At 50.8% G+C, this 21,525-nt stretch overlaps 9 protein-coding genes across 9 annotated transcripts; 5 read left to right on the top strand and 4 right to left on the bottom strand.

The window, feature by feature from the left end:
- Window positions 1-302: 302 nt before the first annotated feature.
- On the bottom strand, window positions 303-2,374 carry CC1G_03012 (hypothetical protein; the record flags this gene model as incomplete). Its single annotated transcript, XM_001835872.2, has 7 exons — window positions 303-764; window positions 822-944; window positions 1,152-1,179; window positions 1,356-1,570; window positions 1,723-1,754; window positions 1,861-1,899; window positions 2,362-2,374. The coding sequence occupies 7 exons, from the start codon at window positions 2,372-2,374 to the stop codon at window positions 303-305; spliced, it is 912 nt and encodes a 303-aa protein (XP_001835924.2).
- A 224-nt stretch (window positions 2,375-2,598) lies between these two features.
- Window positions 2,599-4,286, top strand: CC1G_15025 (hypothetical protein). Its single transcript, XM_002910648.1, has 4 exons — window positions 2,599-2,828; window positions 2,893-3,276; window positions 3,337-3,822; window positions 3,886-4,286. The coding sequence occupies exons 1-4, from the start codon at window positions 2,663-2,665 to the stop codon at window positions 3,927-3,929; spliced, it is 1,080 nt and encodes a 359-aa protein (XP_002910694.1). The 5' UTR covers window positions 2,599-2,662; the 3' UTR covers window positions 3,930-4,286.
- A 210-nt stretch (window positions 4,287-4,496) lies between these two features.
- On the top strand, window positions 4,497-5,854 carry CC1G_15026 (hypothetical protein; the record flags this gene model as incomplete). The annotated part of the gene is made up of 5 exons (XM_002910649.1): window positions 4,497-4,733; window positions 4,799-4,894; window positions 4,949-5,047; window positions 5,113-5,529; window positions 5,610-5,854. 5 exons carry the CDS (start codon window positions 4,497-4,499, stop codon window positions 5,736-5,738), a joined length of 978 nt encoding a protein of 325 aa, XP_002910695.1. The 3' UTR covers window positions 5,739-5,854.
- Window positions 5,855-6,085: 231 nt separating this feature from the next.
- On the top strand, window positions 6,086-9,547 carry CC1G_03014 (hypothetical protein; the record flags this gene model as incomplete). The annotated part of the gene is made up of 17 exons (XM_001835874.2): window positions 6,086-6,101; window positions 6,158-6,348; window positions 6,431-6,610; window positions 6,672-6,782; window positions 6,847-6,867; window positions 6,924-7,016; window positions 7,069-7,172; window positions 7,221-7,337; window positions 7,389-7,413; window positions 7,464-7,838; window positions 7,891-8,217; window positions 8,295-8,421; window positions 8,473-8,573; window positions 8,622-8,741; window positions 8,800-9,171; window positions 9,228-9,293; window positions 9,353-9,547. 17 exons carry the CDS (start codon window positions 6,086-6,088, stop codon window positions 9,545-9,547), a joined length of 2,541 nt encoding a protein of 846 aa, XP_001835926.2.
- A 217-nt stretch (window positions 9,548-9,764) lies between these two features.
- CC1G_03015 (hypothetical protein) lies at window positions 9,765-12,188 on the bottom strand (the record flags this gene model as incomplete). Its single annotated transcript, XM_001835875.2, has 16 exons — window positions 9,765-9,984; window positions 10,037-10,150; window positions 10,212-10,281; window positions 10,353-10,382; window positions 10,448-10,545; window positions 10,623-10,669; window positions 10,726-10,905; window positions 10,981-11,068; window positions 11,123-11,183; window positions 11,241-11,372; window positions 11,430-11,604; window positions 11,670-11,753; window positions 11,806-11,824; window positions 11,879-11,899; window positions 11,959-12,006; window positions 12,082-12,188. The coding sequence occupies 16 exons, from the start codon at window positions 12,186-12,188 to the stop codon at window positions 9,765-9,767; spliced, it is 1,494 nt and encodes a 497-aa protein (XP_001835927.2).
- Window positions 12,189-13,424: 1,236 nt separating this feature from the next.
- Window positions 13,425-17,155, top strand: CC1G_03016 (SEC14 cytosolic factor; the record flags this gene model as incomplete). The annotated part of the gene is made up of 14 exons (XM_001835876.2): window positions 13,425-13,531; window positions 13,588-13,717; window positions 13,766-13,816; window positions 13,868-13,987; window positions 14,080-14,168; window positions 14,239-14,313; window positions 14,372-14,532; window positions 15,286-15,538; window positions 15,592-15,651; window positions 15,714-15,993; window positions 16,049-16,183; window positions 16,421-16,604; window positions 16,662-16,813; window positions 16,883-17,155. 14 exons carry the CDS (start codon window positions 13,425-13,427, stop codon window positions 17,153-17,155), a joined length of 2,070 nt encoding a protein of 689 aa, XP_001835928.2.
- Window positions 17,156-17,372: 217 nt separating this feature from the next.
- On the bottom strand, window positions 17,373-18,692 carry CC1G_03017 (vacuolar ATP synthase subunit; the record flags this gene model as incomplete). The annotated part of the gene is made up of 5 exons (XM_001835877.1): window positions 17,373-17,974; window positions 18,031-18,209; window positions 18,269-18,440; window positions 18,509-18,608; window positions 18,672-18,692. 5 exons carry the CDS (start codon window positions 18,690-18,692, stop codon window positions 17,373-17,375), a joined length of 1,074 nt encoding a protein of 357 aa, XP_001835929.1.
- A 482-nt stretch (window positions 18,693-19,174) lies between these two features.
- On the top strand, window positions 19,175-19,900 carry CC1G_03018 (hypothetical protein; the record flags this gene model as incomplete). The annotated part of the gene is made up of 5 exons (XM_001835878.2): window positions 19,175-19,237; window positions 19,286-19,509; window positions 19,577-19,659; window positions 19,712-19,778; window positions 19,828-19,900. 5 exons carry the CDS (start codon window positions 19,175-19,177, stop codon window positions 19,898-19,900), a joined length of 510 nt encoding a protein of 169 aa, XP_001835930.2.
- An 89-nt stretch (window positions 19,901-19,989) lies between these two features.
- On the bottom strand, window positions 19,990-21,347 carry CC1G_03019 (endoplasmic reticulum protein; the record flags this gene model as incomplete). Its single annotated transcript, XM_001835879.2, has 6 exons — window positions 21,017-21,347; window positions 20,880-20,945; window positions 20,755-20,828; window positions 20,605-20,698; window positions 20,182-20,545; window positions 19,990-20,063 (listed from the first exon to the last, which is right to left on the bottom strand). Exons 1-6 carry the CDS (start codon window positions 21,263-21,265, stop codon window positions 19,990-19,992), a joined length of 921 nt encoding a protein of 306 aa, XP_001835931.2. The 5' UTR covers window positions 21,266-21,347.
- Window positions 21,348-21,525: the final 178 nt, after the last annotated feature.

Here is a 21,525-nt window from a genome sequence, read left to right on the forward strand (position 1 = left end):
CCATCATCCCGGCCCAAGTTCCTCCTCTATGTCCAATACAACTTCCACATAAACGCGACTTCCATTTCTCCTCGCAATGTCAGCGCAGTAGAACACCTCATCCGCAAAGGCACAAGGCAAATCGAAATGTACGAGGACCCCTCTGTCAAGGACTGTTGGGTGTCGAAAGAAATGCTCGAATGGAAGGAGTCCCGTCGGATGCCTCCAAGTTCAAGTTAGGCACCACAAAAACGAATCCGGGAATGTGCAGGACATATTATAGCGAAATTAATAACAGTGTAGTAATGGGCGGGTTCTATGGTCTACTTTCGGTTGGGAACGTCTCCAAAGAGTCCAGCAGTCGCGGTCTCTGCTGCAGTCTGGGGTCTAGAGGATGCCTCGGGCGCAGCAGGGGCGGATTCGCTCTCCTTGGCCGGTTCTGGTACAGCTTGGGTAGCTTCAGCTGCAGGTGTCGAAGAGGCTTCAGCATTGGTAGAAGATTCGGCGGCTTCGGTCGTCTCGCTGGCGGCCTTCAACAAGCCCTCCTCCTCCAGCGCCTTTCGGGCTTGAGCTTCTTGCCTCAACCTCTGTCGGCGGAGTATCCTTCCTTGCTTGGTGAACGCGGTAAGCTCTTGCTGAGCTTCAATCAAGGCGTCATGTCGAAGTTGGAGAAGCTTCTTGTCCTCGATTTGTTCCTGGTGCTCCTTGATGAGTTTGACTGCTCCTTGGTAGGCCAACCGTCGCTCGTTCATAACAGCCTTGATACGGGCCATAGTTTTTCGGCACTTGAGGGGGAAATAGCGTCAATATTTGACGAATCGAGAGGGCGAGAATGCACATACCGCGCCAGCCATCACCGTTTGCGCTTGCAAGTTGATTTTGATACCCATGCGTCGTGCCTCTTCGCGTTGGGTAGCGAGGAGGTTTCGTTCACGAAGGGTGACATACCAGAGAGTGTGGAGGTCCTGGAAACTCTTCAGTCGTAGTTCAGAGGCCCTCCAGGCGCGTCCTTGAGAATAATGTCGGTCACTGGGTTACGGTGACGACGTGTTATAGTACTCACCACTAGCTGGTTTCCTAGCGGACTCGACCGTCTCATATGCGTCCTCCCCACTCAGACTAGGATCCGCCTTCCGTCTGAAGAACCCATACAGCCCATGGTCATCCCTCACCGGCACTTTGCCAGTCCTCCAGTCGGCGCTGGTCGAAGCTGGCGTCGTCGACACATCGTTAGAAGGCGTGTTCGGCGCGACCTGCGCCAGACAACGCGCCAAAGGCTTGCAGACGCGGTTGTGAGGTCTTCTGGCTAGCGAGAACATTGCGAACAGCTAGTTTCCCGTCCCATCGACTTCGTGGCTCGCTGGACCTATTTTCACCGGTGCGGGCCGGGAGTACCCCGGGAAACGGAACGGCTTGATCGGCCAGTCCGACCGATTCCGGGCTTCATTCCTCTCTGGACGACCACCACCATCGTGATTCGTTTGCGGTTTTCTTGCTGAAACTCAACCTCTGCTCTGCTGATTACCGAAGGTACACTGAAATGCACGATACTATGCCGGAGAATAACCCATGTACCAGGTTTACGATCGTCCTACCCAGCCGTCCTAGGTTTTGAGCAACTGTCGACCGCTCGGTCTCAACTAGGATTTGACTCTGTTGCATTTGATATCGAAGGTCCAGGTAGGGTCGACCGTCAGTATCACTGTACCGACTGTTGTTGGAAGATTCTTGTCCGGAACGCACAACCTTTGGCACGAGGTCTGGCTTGAAGCACGCTGTATAATCGTTGGTCGACTCCTTGAGCTCTATTTATGAATCGCCGTCTCCACAGAGAGCCTTTCGATGAAAGCCATCACAGATATGGTTTAGACTCATGCTAACACCGCCTGACATTGGTCGCGTATCTGGCTAGCTCCTTAGCTGTTCAACGTTCAATCCTCACTATTGAGTAGATAGTCCTCGATCCCCGTGGACGTTCTCATTAACCTTCACCTAGACAGCTCCTACCTTTGCACCTGCCCCGAACAAGGTTAGCTGTCCGTGGAAGCCTATCGTCAACGTTCATCCACAGGAGCCCTACTCGAAGTCATTGGCTGTTTTTAGTTGTTTGCATGGAACCAGCTGGAGCCAGACAGTCTCGTTCAGGGCCTGGTTCGACGCGACTTACTTTTCTATCCCGGGAGCCCGAGGCGTACGCTCTCCTTACACTTGTCAATCCAGCCCTTTGGCTGTTTTGAAATCATGCTGAATGAAGATGCCTGTCACTTGCGTCACACTAGCCAATTGGAAGTTTCTCGACCACTTCCATCCAATTCCTTCAGACTGCAAGGTCAATATCATCTACCCAATTCATGGTTATTTACCAGAATACTTTCTACTCACAGGACCGGGACATCCTACCTACCGTCCTTATGTAGTGCGAATAGGTACATACGAGCCCCGAGCATCGTTTAACAGCGTTTAACTTGGTCTCTTGGAGGATGGCATTATTGTGCGGAGGCAATATAGACACTGCCAGCATATGATGGGATCACACTGCATCCGAACAAACTGCGAAACTGAGCATGGCGGTCGCCTCGACCAGCGGTGACGTCCTCTGCTTCTCACTCCCACCATAAACTCCCACAAACTACAGCTGAGAGCTGGCATTCCTTTCTCCGACTTTCTTTTCTGATTTATTGTCATGCCTCAAGATTTCACACTCCTAGTCGACGACCAAGACCCCCAGATCAACTACATTTGCCCGTCGCTGAAGCAACAATTGCTGGCCGGTTCGTACTCAAACAGCACATGGACGACAATCAAAGAGAGCTCCTGTCGCAAGGGCTGGTTTGAGTATTCATTCTTTGGTACGTTCGTCCAAAGGTTTGCCGAGAGCGCTCGGGCTAATCTCATGTATGCTGGCTGTTGCAGGAACGGGCATCCGGATCCGTGTGCCAACCTCAGGCAAAGCTGAAAGTGCCGCAGTCCTTCTCGACAACGAACTTTTCAAACCGGATGAAAACGGTGTATTCGAAGCTCTCGACCTCAAAGATGGACAGCACAACTTCACCTATGGCATCGGAGAAGTCTCGACTACGCCCGTGTTCGATTACCTGACTGTCGCCGCCGGGCCCTCAACCCCTTTGAACGGAAGGACACTTATTGCTGATGATACGGACGAGTCAATCAACTACATAGGAAGCTGGACGACCGAATCACCGCGTCCCTTGACGTTTGACTACTCCACCGCCCTCTATCGAGATACCGCCCACTGGAGTTCTACAATCGGAGATACAGTCGAATTCCAATTCACAGGTTCGTTACAATACAGTTCGAGATCTCACCCTCAAAGCATACTGAGCAGTTGCCTCTTAGGTTCATCCGTGGCTGTTTATGGCCTCGCGGCCAATATCACATCTGGGAACATCACAGCGTCTTATACCCTTGACGGAGTCACAACAACCCAAGGCATCCCTCGCGGGACGTTCGATTCAGTCCCTATGACTGAATTCTTCCGAGCCGAGCTCCAGCCTGGTGCCCACACTCTCATCGTCAATCTGACTGAGATTGCCTCCTCCCAGGCCTTCGGTATCGACTTCATTGCATATAACTCGTCGGTCGATAGCATCAGGTCTCTCCCTGGATTTGACCTTGCAGCTGGGAACGCGGCTACCAAGTCGGAGTCTGACCGTGCTGGATCTTCGAACTCACAGAAATATGCCATTCTTGGCGGAGTTCTCGGGGCAGTTGGGTTCCTGCTTCTTATGGGGCTTGCGTTTTTCATCTTCAAGAGACGTCAGTCTAAGCAGGCGCTTCGATTAGCCTCAAGCAACTCATCTTACGACGATATTGCTGGTGTTGGTAAGATCATTTTTGACTTGGAGTTGGCAACAGTCTGATTAACTTATGTTCGAATGATTTCAGAGAAACCACCCCAAACTTACAACAACACCCTGCCGCAGGCCTAACTCTATCATCATTCTCGCTGGTTATGACCCACCGACGTGTCCGTATGTCCTTATGAAGGCTCCCTGAACTCTCCTGCATGACACCTCTCAGCCACCATGTCGCTTGCTCTCACCCCTTTCCTACCTCGGGAGGCCATATCTTTTCTGGACTGGTTCAGATTGCGTGATATATTAGTTTTCGCTTTGACTCCTGTATTCATACCATAACCTTACCACTTCAATGGCACCCGTGGGTGCCCTTTGGCAGGTGCGACCCATCGGGCACGGGTCGAGTTGCACCGGCTGCTTCTCCATTGGCCTCAGTTGCGGTTATCTGTTGTATTCTTAACCTCGTTAATCTATATGCTCATGGCAAGACCATTGTTCGGCACTTGGAATCATGACACCTGTTTTTCCTGTTCAATATTTTTTGGTACGATCTCACCCAAACTGGTAGCGGCCCTCACCAAAACCAGGAAGGAGCGATCCGGATGGAACGGGCCGTTACGTCCGGATGACACCTGGAGTGACGGCTCGAGTTTTGCGTCTCACCACCACCGTCCACGAAACACCACCGCGTCCGTTCATATGCTCAGGCGAATTCTAGTCGCCAGTGGACAGTGTGCAACGGGCTCTAGAGCTTTGGTAACTCGTTTTCGCCCGACCTCAAGGCGAACGTATGCGACGGACACTGATTCGGGTATAGCTAACCCAGCAGCCTACTGCAAGGACCTGGTTCGAAAGCATGACTACGAGTCGTTTTTGACTTCACCATTCTACCCAAAGGCAAAGCAAGATGCTTACTTTGCTATAAAAGCTTTCGCTGTGAGTTTGTTCTTGCTCGGTCATTTGCTGAAGCTCATTTGTTGTTCGACGTTCCGTCTGTATAGGTCGAGCTGGCAACGGTGCAGGAGAACGTTTCGAATAGTATGATTGGCCAAATGAGGATGCAGTTCTGGAAGGATGCTATTAAAGACATTGGCACTGTCGGTGATATTCTATTCCGGAAGGAGACGGACGATTGATCCATTGGACCGTAGGGCAAATCCCCGAAACACCCCATAGCCTTGGCCTTGCTTCGAGCTTCAGAAACAGCTAATCTTCCTGCTTACCACTTCAAACGCATCATTGACGCACGGGTTCGTCACCATCGTTCTTTACCTTTTGCGTCTATGAAGTCTAACCTTGTCTTCCACGATCGTAGACTGCGGAACTAGAAACTCCATCACATCTCACAATTGAAACTCTGACCTCGCATGCAGAGTCTACGTCAAGCACTGTCCTCTACCTTTTGCTTTCTCTACTCTCCCTGCCGTCATCTGCCCTTTCACATGCCGCTTCCCATTTGGGTGTTGCCCAGAGCTTCACGACCCTGTTGAGGGCACTCCCGTATCATGCGACCAAGGGACGAATGGTCATTCCGGCTGAAATCACCGCCAAACATGGAGTGAACCAAGAAGAGGTGTTCAGACGGGGTCCCGGAGCTGAGGGACTGGAAGATGCAGTTTTTGAATTCGCCACCATCGCGAACGATCACTTGATTACTGCACGCGAGATGTTCAATCAAGAAGGAATGAATGGATTGATTCCTGACGCCGCCCTTCCCATATTTCTTTCCGGGGTACGTGTGATCTCGAATCTTGAAGGAGACCCTGTTTTCGCTGATAACTCGGTATTGGGGGCTGCTGGCTGATACTTTAGGTACCGACCGCCAGCTATCTCAGTCGATTAGAAAAGGCAAACTTTAATGCGTTCGAGCCCCAACTTCAGGTCCGGGATTGGAAAATTCCGTTCAAGATTTGGAGCGGCTACTACAAGAAGAAGTTTTGATTTCTCAGGGGCTACACTACCAAAGAGGATATGTCTGGAGGGCCAGGAACGCGGGCCACAATTTTGTCGAAATTTGCTGTCCGAATAGAGTAAATGCATAACTAATTATAAAAAAACTCCGCAATCTCAGTCGTGGATCTTAGAGTGTGTCTGCCATCGGAGAATGGTATCTATTTATTCTGTATTTGCCTCTATGCGAGTCATTTCTTCTTGACTTCCTACCACCGCCATATCAACCCCACCTGTCTCTCTCCTCCCTGTCGCCCACAGCGACAGACACCCCTTCCTCGTCGTCGTCGCCGACTGCAAACGCCCTTGCTGGCCGCCACGCCCTGCGCCTCGCGACCATGGAACGGCTATGCGGTGAGCGGACCACGCTATCCTCCCGGACAACAACATTGGCTAACGATCTTCGGCAGTCGAAGTTCTCCAGCTCATTTTCTTCGAGCTCGTTGACCCAAGCCCTCTGACTCTGGTGTCTCGCCGGCTCTACTCGTTCTCCCAGGACCCTTATGTTCGGGCCCGCTACTTTCTCGCTCACTATGGGCCGGCGGAGGCCATGTTTCAGGCTTTGGGTCGAGGAAAATTGCTCACCGAGCGGGTTATCGATGTACGTGGTCACAACACGCTTCCCTTCACTACGGCCCCATTCGAGACATCTTCTCACCAATGGACCGTTGTCAATCTCGCAGATTCTCCTATCAAGCGGTGCACACCTGTCCAGATATCTCGTCCAAATAGCAATGCACCATTACTTTCATACACAAACCCATTTCATTCGGACGCCTTGGGTCCGAAATGTCCCCTTCGGAGTATTCGTGTATTTTATGCAGAAGGCACATGCGAAGTATGGGGATATCCCAAGAGGCAAGGTATGGGTTTGCGGCTCGGGTCCACATGTTTTCAGTGCTCACAAGAAGCGGGCCTTGACAGGGAGAAGATGATGGTTCCCTCTTCATGACCTTCCTCAAGGAAAGTCGCTTCCCATCTCACCTCAAGTCGGTCACTTGGGAGAACATCCTGGAGATTCTGGAACAGTACAAGGTTCGTTGCCAAATTGGTTCCATTCGGATAGGATTGAGTGCCAATACACAAATTCACATAACAGTTCATGCCGTTCAGCAACAGGGTGGGCATTACGTCTCTCCAGGATGGATTCCTGTCATCTAACAATTGGGTGCTTAGGATCCCATCATGGCACAATTCCCTTTGATCCTTGCCATCGAACCAAGGCTCCTTCCTGCCGCTGTCGAGAATGGCTTCCGGATGGATTACAAGGTGGATATTAAAATTTTAAGGTTTGGACCCTATGACTGATTCATTCCTCCAGTACCGAGATTTTGTATTTCGGAAGATGTTTGAGCGACACACAGGCGACACTCAGGCAGAAGATGTGGCTAACAACATTCGGGAACTGTGTCAACTAGACCCAACGTAGGTTCCTGTCGTCCATCAAGGCGTGGAGTTAACCCAGCGAAACAGGATGTTTGTTTCACGTACCGTGGCGGCCGAAGTGTGCATGGAGGCCAAGTACAACGATGTCGGATATGGTGCGCTCAAGCAATTGGGCAAGACGGGTGACTTGCGATTTGAGCTAAGGTGAGTTCTTCCTGACGCCTAATGGACGTATATTAATGGGGCTCGCGGCAGAACCCTCGTAGAGGACCTCTTGAAAGTGAGTCCCGCACTTTGGCCGAATATCACGGTACTTACGAAGGTGTGTAGACCTTTTTGACCACACGTACCATCGCACACAGTGGCACCGGAGATATTCTTCGACAGTTATACTCCGATTATCCGTCTACGGACCCCATCGTCCGTCTGGTTGTCATAACCGCCATCTTCATCTCCGCCGAGAACTCTCGTCTCGGTGTACAGCAGGTCCATGCGAACTTAGAGGCGACTGGGCTTACACCCTTAACCAGAAAAGACGCGTACAACGTCCTAATAAACCCTTTCGTAGAAAAGTACACCACCGTATTGGATTATGCCAGGGAGGAGATCGGCACGAACGGAGATGGGGGAAAAGGACTGGGCGAGGCAGAAGCCCGCGGGCTGGTGGAAGATGTTGCTCGGAAATGCCTACAAGTCGGCTGCAAGGTAAGCATGGCGTCCCCTGGCGAGTCGATCGAATCTAACGGAATGGAATTAGGGTAAACTCTTGAACAGACTGATCGAGGGCTTCCCTCACCTCAAGGATGTCCTAGTAAACGAGGTGGCGGAGCGACATCAGATTCGACTCGAGGAGGTGCCGTCATGGGTTGGCCAGGGCTCTGTCGCATACACTGCCAAATTAAGCGGCGATTACGCTCGGAAACGTTCAGGAGAATCACCGTATTGGGATGATTCGGAGGGCAATGTCTTGACAAGGAATGTAGAAATGGGTAGCGACCAAGCCGGGAACGATGTGGATAGGGCGCCCCGCGAGGAGCCTCTTATGTTGAGCGCCTCGGAACATGAGGTTTTGTTATCCGACCTGGTATGTACCTCTCCCTTCAGCCCGGCCTTCCTCACAGATTGGATAAGACTCACCATGTTTCCTGGTGACATGCACAGGGCGACATAAGTCAGGAGTCTCTGACAAACATGATACGGCAGGATGAGCTTGCTCCAACGCGGGCCCGCCGTCGCTGGTTTTACACCTTTGCGTATCCAGATTTCGGAAAAGCCAATTATCCTCATGGTATGCTCCGCGCGTCCCTGGGTTTTTTGCTGGTCTGATCAACTCTTGTAGATGCACTGCCAGTGGCGAAGTGCATTTTGAACCAATATGGAACCCGAAGCAAAATTGTAGCCATTTTCCTCACTCATGCTATCATCAACGATAACACGCAGGTAAGGGCTATTATTTTGTGGGCAACAACCCTACTTACCCACCAGCAGGTGTTATTCTCGTACCTCATGAGGACGCAGGATTCAAGCTTCTCGTCCTTCAAAATCGACCTGCAAGTGCCGGTCACGCTGAAACATTTCCAAATTCTTGCGCGGTTAGGACGGGCACCTGTACGTATTTGCCGACATTTGGTTACGTTCCCATACTGAACTCCAAGTCGTGTTTCAGAGTTACTGTATTTATCATTGCATTGAGGCAGGGGCTCCCTTTTACCTCGATGAAGACGATTACATTTCCAAAAGCGATCCCGCGAAGAGTTTGATCAGCGCTCTGGGAGTTAAACACGAGCCTCCGAACCTGACTATTCCGTCATCGCCTTCATCGAGCACAAGGCCACCTTCTCTCCGCGGACGAGAGCGGCTCCGACGACTGGCCACTACAAGCGTTCGTTCATATGCCGTCCCAGACTCGGATGACGATATCATTATGGATTCCGACGATGGACTTGAACCGCGGCGTCGAAAGCAAGCTCCGAAGAAGAGCGACCTCCAGCTGTGGATTCAGCACCTCGCCGAGCTGCAGAAATCGGAGAACAAGAAGGTAAGTTCCACCCTGTGGTATCATCGTTATCGACTCTCATGGCGATCGTTTGACAGTTCAAGGAACAGAAGAAGATTTATGACGCAGCAGGTTGCGAAGGAACCACTGCGCGATTCAGGAAGGTAATATACCTACTACCCTTCAAGAGCCTTAATCCGAGTCTGATCCACGGAACCTGCAGAACGCGTTCTTGAAATCACTGTCCACCCAACTGCGCTCGTTGCGAAAGCTTGATATACAGACCCGAGAAAAGCAAGGGATGCTCGGGGAAGACCTCGAAACTCTTGATGATGAAGATGACGACGACGAATACACATTACGCCCGTCCAAGCGAAAGAAAACCTGCACGCATCCACCGATTTCTCTGGCTCTATGATGCCTGTGAATGACATTCGACTGACTCGCAATGCATGGACCTCTACTTTATAACCTCATCGGCATTGTTCTGTATTTGTATGACTTCGTTGACACACTACGTTTCATTGACATTGCATCCATTCAAACTGACTGTATACGTAGCACAGCTGTATCCCGTGTATAACCTTATGTACATCGCAAATTCATTCACCATTATGGCGTTTTTAAGGATTTGTCTAATAGACGTATCGGTAGGTGATATGTCGGTCTCCCAGTCGCAGCCGCTCCTCTGGTGTCGAAGGACGCAGGTCGCCATCTTTCATTTCCTTGAGTAGTCTGTCTCGTCGCCTGTTCTCCTTGCTCATCCAGATTGCCAAGTAAACGGTGACCAGGATCGAGAAGAGAAGATAACCGATGGAGATGATATGTGGAGTTCTGAAATTGTTCCCCGCGAGGCTGGGCCGGTAGATCAGAACGCTAACGTCAAAGTTGTAATTAGCTCTTGCACATTAGCCATCCAGGAGAGACTTGCCCAGCAATTGCTCCGATATCGCCAATTGTGATCTGCATCGCGACTGCGATGGCGCGCTTCGTCTGGGCGGATACATTCTCGCCAGGCCAACTGGAGGAGTCAAGTCAATTAGTCCACAACACTGGTAATGGTCGAGTCGCAGTTGATTAACCTAAGTAGGAGGGCATTTCCGGTATAAACCCCTGCTGCAGCGAAATGGACACCAACGTATTGTGCTCCGGCTAGGTTAAACCGAATATTCCAAGATGAGCTGGAGAACCATGATTCAGACTTGACAATCAGAAATACTGACCAGTCTTCGTTGTCAGAAGGATGATATACCCTGGATCGCAAATGAGAAGTCACATCTCTATCGCTGTGGTGCCTGCAGCGCAAAATAGAACGTACCGAGGATTGCAACGAAAGCAGATCCGATGATGAAGGGGGCTCTCTTGTTAACCCGGGCGGATACCCAAACGGTGGCCCAGATGGATATACTGGCGAGACTGTTGGGTGGAACCGTCATGCTTTTCCAAAAGATCCGTCAGGATGGATACGACCTTCAGCAGTCTTGGATACTTACAGTTGTGCCTGCCAACTGGCGAATCCCAAGTCTGCGATGATGGTAGGCTACATGCGCAATTAGTGAGGGGCCCGATGGTCGAGGAGGATGTAAGATCGCTTACCATGAACAAACTCAGCGAGTACAGGACGAAGGCAAATCCGTGGAAGAGCAAAGCGTATCCCCAAACTAGGTGGTCCTTCATAGCTTGTTTAACGTAAGTCCATTCGAACTTCTCAATCAGTGCAGCGTCAGAATCTGCATCCAATCGTGCCAAGAGACGTTCCTTTTCGGAGGTCGTCAACTACATGGGAGTCAGATGGGAGTAGAATGCGCTGTTAGTCCCTGGGTAATGGCGATATCCTCGTAGCGTGCTTACAAATTTGGCGTTGTGGGACCACGTTGGGACGACGAAGTAAGCGAAAACCGCAGAGACGACCGTGAGCAATCCTTCTATGATGAAGATCCTGAGCCAATGTGAGCCAATGTCCCGGTCGACTCATAATGGGGCTAGGACCCACCAAGCCCATCCTCGCTTGCCGCCGATACCTTCCATCTTGCCAATTGCATACGCAAGAATGCCTGGACAAGCACTGTTTTTGAGCTGTTGAATCATAATGGTCAACCGAGGGGGCGTACCTCCGAAGGCACCCGCCAGTGCAGCACCACCGAAAAAGATTGCAACACGCCAGCTACGTTCATGCCTCCTGTAATAGACGGAGAAGACATAGATGACGCCCGGGAATAAACCGGCCTCGGTTATACCAAGTACTGTCATTCATGCCTTCAGCGAAAAGCCTAGATGTGCGGATGACAAAGGAGACGCACAAAAGCGAACGGCGAATAGGGAAGCCTTGTTTGTCACGAATCCCTGGAAAACAGTGACTGTTCCCCAAGCGAAAGTTAAAGTTGGAAGCCAGACTTGAGGATTGAAACGCTTTAGCCTGAATAGAGATAGGTTGAGGACTAAATGGCGAACAGCGTGGAAAGATGCGTACACAATCTGGACAAATTCCAAAGCTTAGTCGAGATATGGTTTGGAAGAGGAACACGAGAACCAGCGCGTACGTTAGCGGGAACCTCGAAGATTACATAGGCTACGAAGTAGAGCGCCAATGCAGTGTTGTACTCGGGCGGTGAAATTTTGAGGTCCTGTTTGTGGCGTGAGCAGCGGGAAAGGGAACGAGTCTACATATTGACGCACCTCGACAAGGCCTATGATTCTACGGAAATACTTGTCAATGAATTGACTTTGAGGGAGAGCCGCCTAACCTTACTTGGCATTTCCAATATTAGATCTGTGAAGACATAAGCAAACATCCTAAATTGATTTCAAGGTTAGGCTCGAACAACTCACCTGTCCAAGAAACTTAGCAGGTACAGGAAGGTTAAAATCGGTAACAGCCTGACAAACACGTAGATCACGACGGGCACGGTGGTAAGAGTCAAGGCAACCGAGAACCATCATGAACAAGCTCACCGAAAATCAACCTTTCGGAGTAGTTTCCTGTCCTCCGGCGTATCAAAGTCTTCTTTCCCCGCTGCGGTTGACAGGGATCCCTTCTCTATCGAGCCTTCGCGAGACATTGAGGGCGGTTTTGAGCGCTGTGCTGATAAGCATAGTGAAGCCGTCCTCGAGTTTATGTAGCTTCTCAATGGACTGGAGTGCTCCATTCTGACCATTCAACGCGCAACCTGCCCCAGGGATTGCGCCATGTTACATGGCGCTCCAAATGGGCGTAACAGTGTCATGAGGCGGAGATCCTGAAGCAGTGTGCCTGTTCTCCGGATGTCGGACCCCGTTCAAATATGTCGGAATTAATTCAGAACTTCTGCGGACAGCCAAAAGAACATCGAGTTCAATCTTGGGAACGCTTATAAATAAGCAGAACTCACTAAATCCTGATCACAGTTCTTGTCGATGAAGAGGTGGGAAGAGGGATGGGTTGACGAAACGGAAAGACAGCTACGTTTCACTTACCCTGCCATATAACATCAGATTGGCGACGCGCAGAGTATGTCCAGCCAGCCAGAAGCCAGCGTATTAAGGATACGACCACAGTGGCACTTTTCCGGGTCCGCCGTTTCGAGATGAGCAAGGATGTCGCACAATCTGAGAACAGAACTTTACAGCGGCCGAGTCCAAAGAAGCAAGGATAGTAGCCAAAGAAGCCAACATCTCGACATCGATAGAAAATTCCATCGAATCACCAAGAGACCTCCAAGAGCCTCCAAGTTCTTGTTCAAATCGAGAGGCGCACAACGACATTTGGGAGCCGCGGATTGTAAGTCGAGCAAGTGCCACGTCAGATTTATGCTTCCGATGAAGGCAGTGGTCGCATCGTCTGAGGACTGCCTCCCATTTGTCGCCAGAGTCCAATGTTGTGACAAGACTCAGAATCTCAGGCTATCGAAGATGGTGGTTGTGGAAGAGGATGATCAGACCATCAAAGTCCAGCATCAAGCGCGATGTCGCATCAGCCCGACGTCCCCGACGCTAAGGCCCTTCGCTCCCGCCCTCACTGCAGGGTTGCTTCGCCCCTTGCTCCAACTCGCTGCATAGAGAGGATGACGAATTCTCATTATTCATTCGAATGATTCAAGGAATTAGAGATACACGCCAGTTGGAGCTAGCGTTCGATTGCATGTATATGCATTCGATTAGGGGCCCTTGAAGCCCCGGACACAGCAAGCTCTGTAAGCACTGTCATATTTTGTTATCGCGTTGGACAGCCAAGGTCTCACCTGTTAGTCATTTTCAGGTGCTAAAGCCCATAAGTATACCAACTGCACTCCTCTTTCACCGGAAACCATTTTTGACCCATGACCTTCGACCAACAGCAAATCCTCCGAAACTTTCGTGAAGAACTCGTCGCCGAAGGCATCCTCCACGAAGGAGACACAATTGGCTCCGACCAGACCACTCTCTTGTGCGTCGCCCAGGTCTTTTTGTCGCCTGCCGACAATTGAATGAAGCTTGCGACAGGCGTTTTCTTCGCGCCCGTCGGTATAATATCCAGCTAGCCAAGACGCAATTCCGTGAATGTCAAGAATGGAGGCAGACAGTGCAAGGAATAGGGATTGACGAGCTCTACCGCCGGGTTGACCCCTTCAACGTAGGTGGCTTCCCTTCGGTTCACAAACGTTAATTTAAACACGCCCAGTATCCCGAACGCGACGTGATATTCCAAAGTTGGCCCATGTGGTACCACAAGGTGTGTCTATCTCCGTTAGTAGGTCCGTCTTGTCCTGATCTATGTCCATAGACAGATAAGCAAGGACGTCCCATTCACATCCAGGTCGTTGGAGAAATGGGGATGCGTAAGCTCCACAAGCTCTGTCCTCCGCAGAAGCACTGGGAAGCGGTTCTGGTCATCTGTGAATCGGTATGTCAATTCTTCCGAACCTGCGGCTGGCAGGAGAGTTGGGAAGATAACCTTGTTCACCTCCCCACTTAAACTAACGTATCCATATTCAGCTTCCCCGCGAGCTCTTACCGGCTGCTAGTCGTGCAGCTGGAAAGTCAATCGAAAAGGCGTTTGTAATCGTCGACTTGAAAGGGTTTGGGTGCGTTGTTTAAGCTTCCCGTGTCGTCTCCTCCATTGGGAGCGCTTCATTTTTACTGATATATTCCCAGTTTTGAACAATTTTGGCAAATGAAGTCCATCCTCCGAGGTGCACTCCAGATATCACAGAACTACTATCCCGATACGTAAGAGCATCGAATATGAAACTATTACCCAAGCCACTAACGTCTTATCCTCGGGCAGGATGGGAAAACTGGTCGTTATCAACGCACCTGCGTCGTTCTCGAAGATCTGGCCTGTCTTGAGAAGGTGGTTATCTGACGACACTGCGGAAAAGGTGGAGATATTAGGGGACAACTTTGCTGAGATTCTGCTCGAATATGTCGATGCGGAGAATCTTCCTAGTACGTTAGGAGGAAAGTGCACTTGTGAAGAGATGGGTGGCTGTCAATATAGCAACGCAGGCCCATGGATAGATGGTCGGATAATAAAGCCTTGATTCAGATTTGAGTAGGATTATACGTTTACTGCAATCCACTGGGTTTGTTCTTTGCCCGTCCCGGGGAGGCTGCCCGGTATGCCCGGTTAGTGCTGGGCCCGTACAGCCACTGATCCCGCCGAGTCCGCTCCGGGCACCGGATCTTTATTTGGCCACCACCGTAGGCCACCGCTGGCAGCCAAACAAAGCCTGGCACCTTCCTGTTTAGGCAATGCAAGTCTTGGTCATTGTTTCCTGGGCCTTGACGCTTAACGACGGTGCATTGTCCAGCGACTACAATAAAAAGCCTGTACTTCTCTGATAAATGTGACGTCTGAGTTGATTCTCCTCGGTTGCTCGGTTTCTTTCTTCTCTTCCCTCTTCACATATCCTTGACGGATAATTGCTGGCAATTTCGTTCTGCGAAACATGAATCACTTTCTGATATACAGTCTTTTCGTCTTGTCGTTCTTTCAAGCATTCTCGGCGGGCTCTGTGATCCCGTTTCGACGAATAAGAATACCGGACTCTGAGTTGAATCGCCGGAAACTAGACATCCTAGATCTCCCTGAAAGAATATCAATCCCTTTTGAGCCGACAGGATTCGTTATCACACTTCGACCACGACCAACTAGTACGCCTTCCCAAATCCCACCGACGGCGGAAACGTTTTCTCCAGTTACACGCTCTGCGAGCACTAGTCCCAGCAGCGCTGATTCGACAGTTGAACCATCTCAAACCTCACCCGCTTCCCCGACTCCGACCAATGCTTCCGGCAAATTCGTCGTGGCCCACCACATGGTTGGAAATACATTTCCATATACCAAAGATGATTGGTTGGAGGATATTCAGTTGGCCCATGCCTCCGGTATCGATGGCTTTGCCTTGAATACTGGTCGAGAGGTTTGGGAGCCCGAAAGAATCGCCGATGCGTGAGTATGTCTACGTTACTTTTCAATTCCATTCTAATCGTGGAATACGTCAGGTATCAGGCTGCGCTAGAGTTGGGTCACGACTTCAAGCTATTCCTTTCGCTGGACATGGCGTATGTTCCTCCAGTCATCCACCTTTCAAGTTAACTGGACTCACGCGGAATTCCTTGTGTAGATCTCTCCCTTGTAATTCCCATGAAGACGCCGCTTACTTGCGTCGCCTCGTCTCCCAACACGCTTCCCATCCTAACCAACTCATGTACAACGACAAAGCTTTCGTATCCACCTTTGCTGGGGAATCGTGTCAATTTGGACATGACAACGTCGTCGAGGGGTGGAAGCACCAGTTCACCCTTCACCCTGAGCTCAAAGAAAGAATTTACTTCGTTCCTTCGTTCTTCATGGACCCGGCGAGGTTTGGAGAGTTCAAGGATGTCATGGACGGGACTTTCAATGTATGTCATCTCTTACACCCTGACCTTTCAGAAGCATACTCACTGCTTCTACCAGTGGAATTCCGGCTGGCCCATCCAAGTGACGACCTCATTTGCCAGGGAGCAGCTCGACAAACTCGCGGAAGCAGCACCCAGCGAATCGTCGAGGGTCGGAAGGTTACCTCTGTTGGCCAACCCGCTTCAGCGGGCGGTCAGTGACCTCATTGGCACAGTCGACAGTGACAATGAGCATCTGGAAGCTCTCAATGCCCTGACACCCGATCTCAATAGGCGAGATGATGGAGGCAATCTCGATAGGCCCGCGTACATGGCCGCTGTCTCACCGTGGTTCTTCACCCACTACGGGCAAGATTCGTTCAACAAGAATGCAAGTGACCATCCTCACCTACCCAAAGAGAGCGGCCTAACCTACTATTGTTTTCATTAGTTCGTGTTCTTGGCGGACCAGCACCTTTACGCCAAACGCTGGGAATCTCTCGTCGAGTCTCGGGACAAGTTTGACATCGTGCAAATCTTGACTTGGAACGACTTTGGAGAGTCGCATTATATCGGTCCTATCAAAGGTGCTCAACCCAACAGTGAAGCCTGGACTGATGGGATGCCGCATACCGGTGAGTAACCTCCCTCGCTTGACCTTCTTGGATTGCTTTCTGACGGAGACCTACCAGCCTGGCTCGATTTGACGAGTTACTACGCTAGAGCTTTCAAGACAGGCGAGTACCCCAAGATAGAGAAGGACAAGATCTTCATGTGGTCTCGCCCTCACTCTACCGAAGCTGAGAGCCCTGACCCTGTTCCCAAACCCGACAACTTTGAGTTGGTGAGTCTCCAGCTCCGACGTCATCGTCATGGTCATGGTCGTGGTTGAAACTAATTCCTGTTATTCTAGATGGAGGACGCAATCTGGGCAGTCGTGATGACCACCAAGCCATCCACGGTCGTCCTGTCCACTTCGCCTACGTCTAGGACCTTTTTCCAGGTCCCTGCTGGAGTCTCCAAGCTCTCTGTCCCCATCACCCCTGGCGGGACGATGAGGGGTACGATCGAGCGGGACGGAGCCGTTATTGTCGACCTCCATCCTTCCTCGGAGGAGTTCACCTTCCAGGGCAGTCCCCAATCCTACAACTTTAACGTCTTCGTGGCTAGTGCCACCGCCTCATGAGCCATACCATTTACGTCCTTCGTTCACCTTGTAGACTATTAAGCACTTACATTTGTTGTTTCATACCACACATCCCGATGTTGTAGCCATAGATCAAATTCTGTATAGTCAATGTAATTTAGTAGACGCAAACCAGGCATGCTGTGCTTGTCCTGGACGATTATATACACGGTATAAGTGTCAAAAGCGAAGGTTAATACATGACGACCACGAGAGATTAGAAGATGGGTATGAAATCCTGTATCCTGTCCCTCGCATCCTGCGCAATGCACTCCGCAATCCACGTCAAGTTCCTAATCTCCTGCTCCTTCAGCTTGATATAGCTGAAGAACACACCGTACTGGAACTGTTGCAAGAACGCCTGTTTGTTGAGGAAGACCTCCATCCTGAAGAACCTATCCTCCAACTGCGTAGCGGCTGCGAGCTCGTCGATGCCATTGCCGGCAGAAGAAGCAGCGATATCATTGAAGAACGTCCTATACTCAATGACGTTCTCACAAGCCTGTCGAACCTGCTCCATATCATCCGCCCGAGCCAACTGGTTGTTCCCTTCTGGCCAAAGTCGTCCGATTGATGGGAAGAGTTTAGCTCGTTGTTCTTTGGAGAGCTCGGTGTTGAAGGAGTTGATGGTGATGTTGACTGTGCGTCTGTCGGCTTCGAAGGCGAGGATGGTGTGCATGACTTCGGCGGTCGGGTCGCCTAGGGTGGAGCAGAACCTGTCGAAATCCTCGAGGTAGGCTTTGTAGACTGTGTTGCGGATGATTTCGATGTTGAGGTCGTCGAGGTCGTTGGCTGAGAGACATTCGCGGAAGTAGGGTGCTATAGGAGAAGGCAGGTAAGTGAGCGGATGGGTACAGCTAGCGTGGAGGACCAACCGAGAGGAGTTTCGACGAGGACGCTTTGGTAGAGTTCCTCTACGGTAGTTGCAACGCATAGAGCGGGCATAGATTCGAAGATACCCAGAGGGTGACATCGTTCGAGGAGTTCGTGAGTATCGCGTTCATGAAGAGTTCCAGTAATTAGAAGAATGATGTTGTCGATCATGTACGAGTACCTGCAGCATCCTCCGGGGTAAGCAACAAGTTCATTCCGCATGGCAATAACCGTACGTACGTCACATATTCAAGGAATTTGCTGAGAGGTTCGACAGCGTTCGCGCGCAGGTAGTTGAATTGGTCCACGAGGACTTGAGTTGCCTTGTCCGCGATGGTCGAGGTGGAGAGTGGGAGGGGCTCATTGGCCAGGAAGTTTCCGTAGTCTGTTGCTGATAGCTGCGTTCGGAAGTCTATATGGACCCGATGTCGACCTCTCTTTCAGCTGTGTATTCTGGCGATACATGCTCGGTCTGCGCACCTTCAAGGGTTTCGCATTGGGTCAAGTTAGCGTACTGGTTCTGGGTGAGGATTCCAGCTTTATAGCCGCGAACGACGCCCTCAAGGAAGCCGTGGTTTATCTAGGGTAGAGGCGGATTCTTTGGTTAGTTTAGAGGTATTCTAGAGGATAATATAGGATTCACATTGAATGAAAGAGCGTTCATCGTCGTCGTCACCGTCCAACGTCAGACGGCGCACTGCGATCACCTTTAGTTGGCCCATACCGTGAACGGGAATGAGACTCCCACGAACCTCGGCTATCCCCGTGGCGCGTCAATCTCCTTTTTGGAATCATGGCGGGTTCACTGCGACCATGACGTTGAATATTCCTGGCAGTCGAGACATTCAATCATTTGTCATGTCCAACCCCAAGGCGACTTCAAAACTCGACGTAGCTTTGGAACATATTCAGACGCAGACTGGCTTGGTCTCATCGAAGGCCGATTCAATCTGAACTCCTATTGAGCTATATAAACCTGGTCGCCCTCCAGGCTCTTGCTTCCTCACTTGGTCTTCATCCACTGTCACCACCTCTCCAGTGGTACAGCCAACCCATCCTGGGCCTAGTTCCTCATCAACGACAAGCTCGATGATCGTCGCGCATCTCCGTCGACCAAGCAAACCTCGCCCTCCAGGACCAACCAATATGTCCCCATTAGGACAAGGAATATCCGCCTTCATCCAACCCACCCTCTCAAAAGCCGTCTCCGTATATCATGGCCGTTAGTACCTGACCTGCACATTCTATGCCCTGTAGCACCTGGATTTCAAGTCTGGCACCCTGCTAGAACTTCACTCGAAGGGACCAGCGTTGCGTCAACGTTGGGCTCGTTTGATCCTTCTATGCTGTGGTGCTAGTGCCTGTGCATATACCTGGGAAAGATCCAAGTGCCTGGTTCTGTACGACTCTGTTGTGATCAAGCCTGGCTTGGGTGTTCCGTCCCGACGGTTGGATATCCCTGCCTACCCAACGCAAGGCTCGTAAACGGGTGTCAATGGTACGACGCTTTGGGCCTGCCTTGACACTTGTACTGAAATATTGCTTCAGACTTCCAGGCCGCATTTTGCGTGCACCACGCCCGGCATCATCCCAATCCAACCTCTGCCCTGCCAAACCAGCCTTTGTTAAACGTCTGTCTTATCTCAAGGCTAGATGGCCTCTTTCTAACGACGCATGAAACAGCACTTACCCTCCAAGATGCCGAATACCACACCACGGCTAGTATCACTCCACATCCATTCGCCAAATGGTTCGTCCCATGATCCCCCAACGAATACAGCTGTCCTTACCTCTCACAGTCAATGGACATGGTCGACTGCCGACGCCCCTTTGGACGAGACTCCCTCTGCAATTCTTCATGCACCTAGATAGACTTTCGATTAGTGTCTTCCTACAAGGTGCTCTTGTATCGTCGTCTCCGTTACTGTTTGGCTGTCGAATTGTATTGCCTTTCTGCTTCCCTACTTCTTGCCACCGGCTGCAAATTGCCTTTGATTTGCAGAGAAAGGTGCATGCTCGAAAAACCCAATGGGAGCTAGTAAGAGCAAGTATGTTTGGGCGAAGGATATATTGAATATTCCACCGGATGGTATGGCGAGATAATGGTACAATACACGTCGGCGTGCGATCGAGTCTAGGCATCCCCGAATAACCTCCTTCTATAAAGTCAAAGTCAATAGTCCGCACACTACCAGAAGGAACGAACGGCACGTACACCCTCACTGGCGCATGGCTAAAGATAGTAGGGCCACCAATCATCTCCCTCGACCATACGTCCCTCATAAACCACCCGACATGTCCCACTGCACATCCAAGCAAGTCGCCAGCTGCTGCTTTCCATGTACCATGGAGGATCCAAGAGAAGCCTACAAGTGCGATGGGAAGGTAGGGTGCTGAGATGGTGATTAGACCGAAGAGGGATATGGGTGTTGAAGGGTGTCGCCTGGACCAGACGTAGATTGGGACAAAGGCGAGCGGTGAAGAGAGGAAGGGGAGGTTGAATAGCGGAGAGATTCCCTATGGTTTGGAGATAGTCTTCAGTGAGAAGTAAGATAGGATAGTGAAGTAGGGCGTACGAGAAGCATGATAGCGGAGAGGAAGAGCATCCAAAAGTAGTCGGCTTTACGGTTTGCGAAGGATGATTCTTCCAGCATTCTGCTGTATCTCATACTGCGAGAATATTCTTCAGTGGTATTCCCAGAGGAATGGGAGGTGTTTTAGCTCACAAGAAGAACAGGTGGAAGACAAAGTCCAGAGACAGCGGTCCAAAGTAGAAGAAATTGGTTATTGCCCGCCATGGCTTGAAATTCAGTCAGCTGCCGTAGGCCATATACATGATACCCACGCGTACCTGTCCATTCAGGAATGTGATCTTCCAGCTATGGTACAATTGCAGGGGTGTAACGATTTGACATTGCTGCAGGGATCAAAGCTATGAAGTCAATATCCAGTCTTCGCTCAGACCTGGAACGGCCAATGCGTGCGTACCACAGCCAGACTAGAGAACACAGCTAGAGCCAGCCAGCATCTTGTTATAGGAGGGATCTGTGTAATCCATGCTTCGATACCGACGGGCATGGTGGTCGTCGTTTGGATGAGATATGACGCCGGACGCCCAGCTCGCTGTTGGCCAATGGCCACGACGTGTAAAGTGGCCGCGATCGTGTCTTCCCACGGGCACTGCCGAGCCAGTCGGCGGATAGGGGTTTGAGCTTGCCGTTTATGGAGGGACTGCATCGTCTCCAAAGCAGACGCTCAGGCTCGAGTCATAATGAGATGGCTCTTACGGCTAGTTGAAACGGCGACTCTTTCGGGTTTTAGATGAAGCGAGTTCCAAAGGCGAGTAGGTGGGTATCTGGGGCTTATCTGCAAGTACCAAGCACCGCTCTTTGCATCCTGCATCGAGCAAAAGGCCTCGAAGGATATTCGACACAGCACCAGTATCGCAATCATTCAGAGAAGAGATGATCAAAATCAACATACATCCTCATCCAGCG

This window comes from Coprinopsis cinerea (genome assembly GCF_000182895.1).
Source record: "Coprinopsis cinerea okayama7#130 chromosome 8 map unlocalized cont3.8, whole genome shotgun sequence".
Lineage (NCBI taxonomy): Eukaryota > Fungi > Basidiomycota > Agaricomycetes > Agaricales > Psathyrellaceae > Coprinopsis > Coprinopsis cinerea.